The 12,779-nt window shown below is 43.5% G+C and overlaps 1 protein-coding gene across 2 annotated transcripts in view; it reads left to right on the top strand.

Annotated features, from left to right (window-relative positions):
* The window catches only part of TAF4B (TATA-box binding protein associated factor 4b), a 73,204-nt gene that overhangs the window by 45,235 nt on the left and 15,190 nt on the right, over positions 1-12,779 (top strand). For both annotated transcript variants that reach the window (XM_069957678.1, XM_069957677.1), the window contains exon 13: positions 4,466-4,522. In XM_069957678.1, the coding sequence (XP_069813779.1) occupies positions 4,466-4,522 (57 nt within the window). The remainder of the gene's footprint in view (positions 1-4,465; positions 4,523-12,779) is intronic.

The raw sequence follows: 12,779 nt of genomic DNA, 5'->3' as shown, positions 1-12,779 counted from the left end.
GAGATATCAGCTCCCGAAGCCCGGCCCGCGTGCTCACAGGAGAGACCGATGCCCATAGAGAATGACGGAGCATCGGACTCCCCATTCATTCTCTATGAGCGTCGGACTCTGCTGTGTGTGCGCGCGCCGGGCTTCGGGAGCTAAAATCTCTGTGACACGACCGCATCAGGAATCAGGACCCGGCGCAATTAGGTAAGTATAGGGGGATCTAGCAGGGGATCAGGAGCCTGTCTCCCCGGCACGGGGGGTGACAGGTCCTCTTTAAGATTTTAACATTTTAATCCTGTCTGAAATACACATTCATGCTCTACATGAGAGAATGCATATTTATCATTAGGAGGAAGAAGCTGGCATTCAGCGAATTTTAATAGCTGCCATTGCTCATCACATGATAACTCAAATTATTGTTAAACGAGTTATCCAGGCTTAGAAAAACATGGCTACTTTCTTCCAGAAACAGCACCACTCACCCTCAGTGTGGTTTTGTAGCTTAGTTCCACTAAAGTGAATGAAGCTTAATTGCAATACCACACAAAGCCTGAAAACAGGGGTGGTGCTCTTTTTGCAAGAAAGAAGCTGGTTTAAAGGTACCAATACACTTTTAAGTGGCAATGTAATTTTGGTGGTGAAACCCCCAATCGATAGCTCAAATGATCAGAGTGAAGTGCCAGTTGTTGTGTATACACTCTATAGAAAGTCAATTGAACCTGTACACAGCAGCGAGGAAATGGGGAAGAAGCTGTATTCTTTTTTTAAATCAGATACATTTTTATTAACTCTCTAATTGCAGCACAAGTGACATCATGATTAGTTGTCAGCAATAAAAAATAAAACCGTAACAGTACAAATACAATATATACCATGTAACAAGTATGTCGGATCAGAAACCTAAATAAAAGGAAAGAGCAAGCTGCAATGAGTCCTCCTGTTTTCTGTTTTTCCTACATTACGCTTGTCACTAGGCTCGACACATATCGGACAAGAAGAATACCAAAAGAGAAAGGGGTAAAAAAGGGGACCCCTGTATCAGCTTACAAAGATAAACACATTTCTAACTAACAAAAACATGCATCTCAACTAAGAACACAAAAGAGGTCATATGACCCGCATTATGCAGCAGACAACAGATATTGTATATAGATGGTATCCTCAGCACTTCAACCAACACACAGGTATATATCTGTTATATATCGAGTAAAGCAGGGCAGGGTGCTGCAGCCCCTTTATCTCTATCAGAATTATCTAACCATGGCAGCAAGAAATTGTTGGTATGGGTTTCTACAGATCCGTAAGAGAGTTTCACTAGGGAGTCCAGGGGTGTCCAACCAGCGCCACCAAATCTTCTTGAATTTCCGGAAGCCTTCCTCTTCATATAGGCATTAAGCGACCCCTACCAGCAGTACATCTACCATTAACAGCAGCCAGAGGTGTCATCAGCCCAGTGAGCTACATTACCATTCGACCTGGGACTCCAATCTCTTCACCCTGGCCCCATCCCTTCATATGTTGTAGCTGTGCAACAATGAAATAAAGGAACGGATCAGGGATAGCAAGTCCCCCTTTAGTTTTGATACGTTGAAGAACATCCAACCTAATCCTCGTGGGCTTCTTTTTCCAGATTAGTTCTCTAAACATGGTGTTTATTTTTTTTAAGTATTTGGCTGGAATCCAGATGGGAGTATTGTGAAGTATATAAAGTAACTGAGGCATGAGCGCCATAAAGGCAAGCCGCATCAGGTGTCTACTTTAGACGTGCTTCTATGGAGGATCGGGGAAAGATTGTCAGAAATATAGTCTCCCACTTTTGCTGATACCACCACTCCCAAATATTTAAAGCGTTCCACCCTTTGCAGCGGCACCTGAGGAAGATCAAGCACTGCCAAGGGGGATCTCAGGGGCAATACTACTGATTTATCCCAATTGATATTTAACCCTGAATGAGAACCAAAAGCAGAGATAATATTCATTATGGGCCCTATGGATGTATTATAGTTGTTAGTATATAATAACATGTCATGTGCATATAAGGAAACTTTTTCCTCCCTCCCTCCCCTCCAAGGAATCCCTTCAAAAGAACTTTTGATGCCTGTCTGTGACTTTAAAGTATTGCTTATTTGTTGGGTTAAAATTAGCAATAACTGATTGTTTTAGCTTAGCAATGACAGACTCCTTTTACCCTGTGTCATTGATCATGTGTGGCCAAAATGAGCACGTCTAATGACCAATATGGGGTACAGTGTTTAACGAAACAATCCTTCATCAGGCAGTTTTGTTCCGCTGTTCATCAGCCATCAACTTCTTCTATTATACCCTAATATGTGCATTTTAGGATGACTTTTAGTAGAATGTTTGTCATATTCCACATTGCACTTATTTTTTGTCATTGAGGGAAGGGAATTGCATGTTGAAAACCTTTTTCTGCAGTAGTTGAGCTCTTGGCAGTCCACTATGTGTGGTTCTCACTTTACTTCATACTTCACTTCATACTTCATCAAATTGCAGGTCCATAACTTTGGCGTATACTGTACAGTTCATTACTATATCAAACCAATATAGACATAAATAACACATGTACACTTGAGATTCTGCAAAGATATTATTTTATATAACCTAATAAAAAAAACACAGAATCTATCAAGGAGTTCAATAAAAGCACATTAGCTAAGGCCATCACAGAAGAACAGTCGTATAAGAAGGCATGGGCAAAAGTCAATATGCAATAGATAAGTGTCCCCTAATTAGGTTATTCACATGGCCATGTGTATTTTAAAACCGCAGCATGTGCTACTTTGATTCATTTTGTGGATGAAATACGTTGATGCTGAAGTTGGTTTCTTATTCAGCAGTTTCTTATTCACAGGATTTTTCTTTTTCATTTTTTAGCCATTATTCTTACAGAAAAATTATAATAGTCGTAAGTCAAGTGCTCTGAAGGGAATGGAGTTAAAAAGGCCAAAAGTACCCAGTGGTTGACATTAAAATGGGTATCTAAATTAAAACGCAAACTTGAGATTTAAAAAAAAAAAAGGATTTTGGGCCACTGATCTAACACTGATAATACACAGAGAGGGATGACCCACATCACACTTAAAAAAGTCCAGCCTGGCCCAAAGTGGTTCTGGGTGGTTCTTGGCATCAAAATGGGTAGATGGGCATTTTTGAATAAGTAACTGGTGTTTGTTAAAGGGAACATTTTGTGCTGAACATTTGTGCTTCCAGAACGGCTGCACGGACCTGGCAGCTGGTTGCGTCAGGGGATCTGGGCTCCGTGGGCTTCATGTGCGGTAAAATGCATTTTAATTTCGCATTCAAGGCAGAGCCCTGAACTAGTCATCTGGGCTGTAACTAGTCACGGCGCTTTGTCCTGTCAGCGAGCACTGCGGGGTGATTGACAGGCAAGTAGAGCAGTCAGCTTCCGTAAGAGCCGACTGCAAGGTGTGTGCAGCGGTTCTGGAAGCCAAATTGGCAGAAATGTGCTGAACTGGAAGTATCCAACCTGCTGATATGTCCCTATACTGCACAGGGGGCTGAGGATGAAGGTACGTTTCTTACCTTCATCCTCTGCGCCATTTCTGTGATATTAGGAGTTTAACCCATATGCTAATTAGGTGTTTTGGTGCACAGGTGTGGGACTACTGCCCCAGTGCACTGATGCACCCCTAACCATCCTGCCCCTTCTAATATTCATCAGCAGAGCACGTCAGCTGGGGTTTATCAGTGCACTGGGGGATGTAGCCCCAACCTAGTGCACCAAAACAACTTATTTGCATAAGGATTAAACTCAAAGGTAAGAAACTTACCTTCATCCTCAGTCCCCTATGCGCCATAGGGATATATCAGCATGGTGTTAAAGATGCTTATTCTGTATGAATAGTACATTAACACTATGTACTATGAGATTTTCCTTTTCTCCCTCTTTAAAGTCAATTATATCAGCATCAAATTTCAGAATTATGCCTGCTTAAAATATTGAGATTGATGGTATGTACAAAAGGCTGGCATGTAATTGCCTTTCACAGTTTTGGACAAATGCAATATTAAAATGCGTTACTGTACTGTATGTTGTACGGGTCTTAATTTCTGCTTTTTCACCATTGCCAGCTTTGATGACTCCATTATGCTACACCATATAAATTTGAATAGTGAGGAGGTCATGATTGACTTGGCCTAAGTAGCCATTCTAGCACTCATGCTTCCCCCAGGCAAGTACTGGGGCATGAAACCTTTATAGAAAATGAAAATGCATGAGGGGAAGTCTTAAAAATCCTGGACTGAGGCGCTTTTCCCTGCAGCAACGCTTTTTAATCACAGGAGAATATTGTTATGCATTAAATATTTAATGCCTGCTGCATGTTTAAGAATGCAGCCAATTTGGAGTAACCCTTTAAGTGCAAGGTTCAGTAATGTGTGAAGCAGGAGTTAACATTTGCAGGGTATTAAATTGGTCTTTCTTGGCTTTCAACAGAGTCGGGCAAATAAAGAAGATCCAGAGCAATTGAGATTAAAGCAGAAAGCCAAAGAGGTAAGCCGCCGAAGCCTAGATGGACTTGCTCTTTCTTTAAATGGCTAACTCTTGATCCCATCTCTGTCGGTGTAGGTCCCTGCCGGAGCGGAGGCGGTATGGAAAAGTTGGAAGCTTTCTCTTGGCAATTAGGTCATAGTGTATTTTGCTGCAGTATACCATTTATATAGGCCTGCAGGAAGGACAGAAGCCGCTGGAGGCAAGGGGAACGTTTCAAACATAGGAAGAACGACTCTTTTCTCTTTTTTTTTTCACTGCATTGATTTAAGTTCTCCTCAGCCGACATGTGCATATTATATTTGGGTTTATCAGGTCTGTAACTGTTATTTATAAAGAGCAGCAATATTAAAATAAGAGGGAGAGCACTTTTACATCCAGCATCTGGGACCGTACAATAGGCTACATTTTTCCAGGGTAATTGTTCGTTTTGTAAATCTGATACTGCTTATAATTCTTTGGCTGGGAGGCGGTACTGGGATTTCGTTTTAAATGGAAAATGCCTCGGGCTTTTAATTTTCTGAGCCCAGCAGTTTTCAGCTCTGAGATGGAGCCCTTGTTTTCACTCAGTTCATGTTTAGCTGCAGGGGTTTTAGTTTATAGCTTAGGCTGGTTAAGCTTTTGCTCCCAGAGGCCTCTGCATAGCAACTGTACAAATCAACAAATACGTTCATTTATGTCTGTAGCCTTTCACTCGCTAGCTTTTTTTTTTTTTTTTAACATTTCCCAATATCCATTTCCTGACTTTTCTAGCCGGAGAGGAAAAAGAGCTGCGCTAATTAGAGCTTATTTTAATTGAGCCTTAATATTGGCGCTTGCTGCATTTGGCCCAGAGGTAGTGGGAACAGAATGAAATGAAAGTACCTTAGGCTGCGGAGAGTTAGGTGTGGGCACGATATACATTTTTTTGCACTTGACCTACAGTTTCATTCCCCTGCTGAATAAATCATCAAGCCTGTTCACATTTCTGATTAAGGATCTGACAGTAGACGATAATAAAGACAATTGAGGTGTGAGACGTGTGATATGGAGCTGAAGAAATTGGTTTCTATAGTTACAAGACTGATTTCATGCAATTTTTGAGGATCTTAGTACTAAATGACTCAGATACTAAGAACAACCTTTCTCCCCCCCCCCCCCTCCTCTCCTAACTGCGCTTCCTGAACTATGAAATTTGTTGTTGCTGAACGCCGCTACACTTTGCTCCAAGGTGTCAGCAGCAGATTGTTTATGAATGTTTTAAAGAACTTTATTATTGCTATTAGTGTAGAAGCTAAAGCAAAACAAGCAGAAATCCCGTCGAGAACCTATCCCTGGCTACAACACAGATTTTTCCTGCTTTTAGTGCTTATAGATTGGTTGTAGATACAATTTCTTTTTATAGATGTGCCATTATACTTTGGGTAATATTATTGAGGCCCTGGTTATTATTTGTGGGGCCCTGTCCTCAACCTTCTATACACTTTCCAGCACAAAGAAAGTGGATATTTCGTCAATACTGTGTGTTCACCCAAAAACAGTTCCTACCCTGGAAATTTTGCAAGTTTTTGCAGTATGCCTGAAATATAAGCCCTACCCCAAAAATAAGCAGGACTTACAGTCAGCGCCTTCATCGCTAGGTTGTCACGTGACATCACTGGCGTCACAGAGTGCCTCGTTACCTCCCATAATGGCAGGGCAAAAGCCACTCACCCATAAATTCGCTCATCTCTAACTGGCATATTGTATAGGTAACGGTACATTTGTACCCCCAGATAACATAAGTTCAAATACAATAAGTTCAAGTACAATAAAGAGATTGTTGTTCATGGGAAAAAATAAGACCAACCCTGAAAGTAAACTCTATCCCCAATTTTTTCAGAGAAATAAAAAATATAACCCCTTGTCTTATTTTCCAAGAAGCACAGTACTTACTTTGGTTGATTAATGGCAGTTATAAGGTGTATCTGTAACTGTACACATCATTCCCCTTAACCCCTTAAGGACAGAGCCTGAAATGGCCTTAATGACAGAGACAAATTTTATGAATATGACCAGTGTCACTTTAGTCATTAATACCTTCGGGATGCTTTTACCTATCCGGCTGATTCTGAGATTGTTTTCTCGTGACATATTGTACTTTACATTTCTGGTAAATTGGAGTCGATAATCATAACAAATCTTTATGAAAAAAAACCAAATAATGTGAAAAAATGTGAAAAAATGCATTTTTCCAACTTTGAAACTTTTTTGCGTATACAGAAAGTGGTTATACCACATAAATTATATATTAAATAGCATTAGCAACATGTCTACTTTATGTTGGCGGCATTTATTAAACTATCTTTCATTTTTTTTAGACGATAGGAAGCTTAAAACATTAGCAGCAAATTTCCAAATTTTCAGTAAAATTTCAAAATCAGATATTTTTAGGGACCTGTTCAGGTTTAAAGTGTATTTGAGGGGCCTGTATGTTAGCCCCACAAAGCACCCCATTTCAGAAACTGCACCCCCCACACTCTGCAAAAGCACATCCAGAAAGTGTTTTAACCCTTTAGGGGAGTCACAGAAATAAAAGCGAAGTGTGTAAGGAATTTGAAAATTTTAATTTTCTGTGCAGAGATTTTATTGTAATCCAATATTTTTCATAATTATAAACCTATTACCAGAGAAATGCACCCCAATAATTATTGCCCCGTTTCTGCAGTTTATAGAAATACCCCATATGTGACCCTATTGCGCTATTTGACGCAACCACAAGCCTCAGATATAAGGGAGCGCCTAGTGAATTTCAACGCCTCCGTTATATTTGGTCATTTTTGACTGTACCACTTCAGGTTGGCAGAGGCTCTGGGGTGTCAAAACCTAAAAAACACCCCTAAAGGGACACCATTTAGAAAACTACACCCCTCAAGGAATGTAACAAGGGGTGCGGTGAGCATCTGGACCCCACAGGTGCTTCACAGATTTTCCGAACAATATGGCGTGAAAAAAGAAAAATTTATTTTTTACACTAAAACGTTGTTCTAGCCTTCAATTTTTCATTTTCTTAAAGGGATAAGAGGCAAAAAAAGACAAAAAATGTGTAGCGCAGTTTCTCCCGAGTACAGAAATACCCCACATGTGGCGATAAAGTGCCAAGGGGGCGCAGGACGAGCCTCCAAAGGGAAGGAGCGCCAATTGGCTTTTGGAAGCTGAATTTCACTGAAAAGGATTTCATGGGCCATGTCGCATTTACAGAGCCCTCGTGCTGCCAAGACACTGGAAACCCCCCACAAGTGATTCCATTCTGGAAACTACACCCCTCAAGGAATCTAACAAGGGGTGCAGTGAGCATATGGACCCCACTGGTGACGGGCACAAATGTGGAACAATGTGACGTGAAAGGGAAAAATTTCATTTTTTCACTTTCATGGCACAAATGTGCCCGTCATCAAGGGGTTCATATCCTCACTGCACCCCTTGTTAGATTCCTTGAGGGGTGCAGTTTCCAGAATGGGGTCACTTGTGGGGGGTTTCCAGTGTTTTGGCAGCACGAGGGCTCTGTAAATGCGCCATGGCGTTCATCATCCATTCTAGCCAAATCCAACCTCCAAAATCCAAATGGCGCTCCTTCCCTTCGGAGGCTTGCCCTGCGCCCACATGACGCTTTATGTCCACATGTGGGGTATTTACGGACTCGGGGGAAATTGCTCTACATATATTGTGTGTTTTTTTCTCTTTTAACCCCTTGTGAAAATGATAAATTCAAGGCTAAACCAACATTATAGTGTAAAAAATGTAATATTTCATTTTCACGCCACATTGTTCCACATTTGTGCCCGTCACCAGTGGGGTCCATATGCTCACTACACCCCTTGTTACATTCCTTGAGGGGTGTAGTTTCCATAATGGGGTCACTTGTGGGGGGTTTCAACTGTCTTGGCAACACAGAGGCCTTTTGAATGCAACATGGCCCCTCAAAATCCATTCCATCCAAATCCAGCCTTCAAAAACGAAATGGCGCTCCTTCCCTTCGGAGGCTTGCCCTGCGCCCACATGGCGCTTTATGTCCACATGTGGGGTATTTACGGACTCGGGGGAAATTGCGCTACACATTTTGGTTTTTTTCTCCTCTTTTAACCCCTTGTGAAAATGATATATTCAAGGCTAAACCAACATTATAGTGTAAAAAATGTAATATTTCATTTTCACGCCACATTGTTCCACATTTGTGTCCGTCACCAGTGGGGTCCATATGCTCACTACACCCCTTGTTACATTCCTTGAGGGGTGCAGTTTCCATAATGGGGTCACTTGTGGGGGGTTTCAACTGTCTTGGCAACACAGGGGCCTTTTGAATGCAACATGGCCCCTCGAAATCCATTCCATCCAAATCCAGCCTTCAAAAACCAAATGGCGCTCCTTCCCTTTGGAGGCTTACCCTGCACCCGCATGGCGCTTTATGTCCACATATGCTTTATTTCCGTACTCAGGGGAAATTGCTCTACACATTAAATGTTTTTTTTTATCTTTTAACCCCTTGTGAAAATGAAAAAACATGACAAGATTAATAATTTAGAGTAAAAATTTTACAAAAATTACACTAAATGTTGGTCTAGCCTTGATTTTTTTCCATTTCCACAAGGGGTTAAAAAAGAAAATGAACACAAAACGTGTAGGGTAGTTTCCCCTGAGTACGAAAATACCCCACATGTGGGCATAATGTGCCATATGGGCACAGGGCAAGCCACCAAAGGGACAGAGCGCCATTTAGAGGCTGGAATGGAGGATGGAGGCCATGTCGCAATTACAAAGCTCCTGTGCTGCCAGGACAGTAGAAACCCCCGACAAGTGACCCTATTCTGGAAACTACACCCCATAAGGAATCTAACAAGGGGTGCAGTGAGCATATGGACCCCACTGGTGACGGGCACTTACGTAGAACATGTGCCGAGAAAATAAAAAATACAATTTTTTTCATTTTCACGTCCCAAATGTGGCCGTCACCAGGGGGCCATATCCCCGCTGCCCCCCTTCTTAGATTCCTTATGGGGTGTAGTTTCCAGAATGGGGTCACTTGTGGGGGGTTTCTACTGTCCTGGCCGCACAGAGGCTTTGTAATTGCATCATGGCATCCTCTAATGGGATTGGCGGCCATACCTACTTAGCTGGGGAAAAGGGACAATTCTAATTTATTTGGGGGTATTAGGCCAACTATTAGTTTATAAGGTTGGAAATGACAGGTGTCCATCAAACTCAACCTGTGTTGATCCAGAGGAAGGCAAAAAAAAAACCCTTGTGAGGCAGACGACTGTAGCCTCATCACAGGGGAAAATTCCTTCCCGACTCCATAATGGCGATCAGAATAATCTCTGGATCAACGTGACCCCTGAAATAGGAAATAAGGGACAGAATTTAGATAATGTAGAACCCCAGTGACGTGTGGTGCGCCTTGGAGCGATCCAGTATGCAGAGGCCGGGGTGATCAGGACAGGTGTCACACTGGAAAATGGCGTCCTTCCTGATCCCCCTGTTACCCCACACACTGCACTTCTTCTGGGGTCTCCCTTTCTCCAGTGTGGGGGACGTCACCTGGAAAATGTTGTCCTGGTGCGATACGGGGTCCTTCATATCCAGAAGCGCTGGGTCCGTTCCATGGCTGCTAAATATTAGGGCTTTATTACTACTTCTGATATGTTCGGATCGTGCCGCAAGCTACAGTAGCTCGGGCAGCGAGGGACCGGAAGAGGGGGCGCTGGTATAAATGTTATCCCCGTACAGGTGGTGACCTTTATCCAGCAGTGGGAAGATCAGTTCCCGGACGACCTTCCCACTAACTCCAAGGATGGGGGGGGGGGGGAGGGGGCATCTGGGGGCTGGATTCGGGTGTCCCTTCCTACATACACTGTAAGGGTACGTGCACACTGCGGAATCGCGACAGATAACCCTTCGTGCATTCCACAGCTGGCACCCACCGGCGGACTGATGCAGGCACACGTCTCCACACGTGTCATAGACTCCATTCTATGCACGGGCGGATTCCGCTCTCCGTCCAACGTGTTCATTCTTTGGATGGACGACGGATTCCGCCCGTGCATAGAATGGAGTCTATGACACGGGTGGAGACATGCGCCCGCATCAGTCCGCCGGCGGGTGCCAGCTGCGGAATGCACAAAGGGTTATCCTTCGCCATTCCGCAGTTTGCACGTACCCTAGATCTGTAAGTGTACCCTGAGGTACTCTCACACAGTTTGTAGAATTTCACGCCATACCGTCATCTCTTATTGGGACGGTACTGGCGGAAAAGACGTGTCTGGGGGGCAGCGTACGCTACGCTACCCCCAGACACGTCACTGGATGATGAGGATGAATGGAGGAAAGAACGATCCCCCCCCATTCATCCTCACTGGCTGTTTCGGTGTCGGAGGCAATAATAACGTATCCCTCTGACACCGAAAACACCCTGGGGGCCATCTTTATATGGGGACTAGTATATGGGGTATGTAGTGGTGTAGTGTCAAACTTTATTCAATGTAGTGTGGTGTAATGTAGTGTTTTTTACGTGTTTTTTTACAGTAAGTATAAAAAAAAAAACCTACGCCAACAAAGGAGATGCTGATAAATGCCGCAATGTGCGGCACTTATAAGCAGACCGTGGCAGTAGAATATAGAAAAAAAACACCCTACGCCAAAAAGGAGGAGTTGCTGATTAGCAGCGCACTTTCGTGCGATGCTGATCAACACTCAGCGGCGATAGGGTGCGGAAAATAGAAAAAAAAAAATTTGGGAAAAAAAAATAATTTTTTTTTATATTCTGAATATCCCTGTAGCTGCTGATAAGTGTATTACACATATCAGCCGCTAGGGGGCAGCAGAGCGCAAAATCCGGAAAATGACGAGGCTGGAGCCGAAAATAGCCGAAAGAAGACGACGAGGACCGCCGGAAAGACCCGAAGACCGAACGGAATGACGGAGGACGCCGCGAACCCGGAAGACGCCGATCAGGAGCCCGGGACAGGTGAGTAATGTACAAATACCTGCTCTGGACCCCTCGGCTACCTAGCTGAGGGGTCCAGGGCAGGTATTTACTATTTTGTGGGACTCTGATCGCCGTGCCACCGGCCCGATCGCCGTGAACGGCCGGCCGGCCGTTCACGGCGATCGGGCCGGTGGCACGGCGATCAACATTACTTTTTACAGTAATGGCGGTCGGTGCCGTCCTCGGACAGCACCGACCGCCATTTTTTTCCGGGTCATCGGGTCACCGATGACCCGGAAAGGTTCCGATCGCCGCTATTGGCTGATCTGAATTGATCAGCCTATAGCGGCGATCGTAAGCACGGGGGGTGTTAACCACCCCCCGTGCCGAGAAGCTATGATGGCCTGCTATGATTTATAGCAGGCCATCTTCCCCGACCGCTGTGTGTGAACACGCAGCGATCGGGGAAACATCGGGCGTAAATTTACGCCCTGATGCGCTAAGTACCATGGCGCCAGGGCGTAAGTTTACGCCCGATGTCGTTAAGGGGTTAAGGGTACAAACCCACACACCATATACACAGCAGATACGCAGCAAAAACGCAGCAGATATGAAGCAGATTTGGTGGTGCAGATTTGATGCTGTGTTCAGTTATTTAGATCTAATCTGCTGCGTATTTGTTGCGTATTTGCTGCGTATCGCAGCAGTAAATAAGCTGCGTATACGGTGTGTGGGTTTGTACCCTTAATGTGCAACTTGTTTTTCTTATTATATGCAAAATATATCTTTATAGAAAGTTGAAGCTTGCGAGTGTATAGCAACGATTGTATGACAATAACATAGCTTTAGACTCTATAAATATATATTATAAAATGAATATACAGAACACAATGTTGAATGTTGGAGGTGTACATTAAAGCGGTATTCCCTAAGAGACCCTAGGGTCCAATCATTGAGACCAAGACCTATAGTGTGTTTACATATTTGAAGATGGAGAAATCTCAATCTTTTTTTTATTACCTGTTCTCTGTTTATACTCTGTTCCTGGCTTTGGCTTTAATAATCTGTCAGATATCTGTCAGATAAATCTTGTCTGTGTTAACATACCATAAGGGCCCAATTGCACAAGCAACAAGGTAAACGAACGACAATCTCCTAGATCAGCATACAACTTGGTCATCGTGACCCTGGCTGCTAGATCAATTAAGTACTGCAGTACCGGCTGGATGATCTTCATTTCTGCATCCCAATTCCCCACAGCACACAATGGAGCATGTGGCCAGAGCTGCACGCTCCATTGTGTGAACTGACAGGTTCTCT

Source organism: Dendropsophus ebraccatus, chromosome 2 (genome assembly GCF_027789765.1).
Source record: "Dendropsophus ebraccatus isolate aDenEbr1 chromosome 2, aDenEbr1.pat, whole genome shotgun sequence".
In the NCBI taxonomy this organism is placed as follows: domain Eukaryota; kingdom Metazoa; phylum Chordata; class Amphibia; order Anura; family Hylidae; genus Dendropsophus; species Dendropsophus ebraccatus.
Note: the sequence above shows the minus strand (reverse complement) of the source record. Positions and strands in the feature narration are given on the sequence as shown.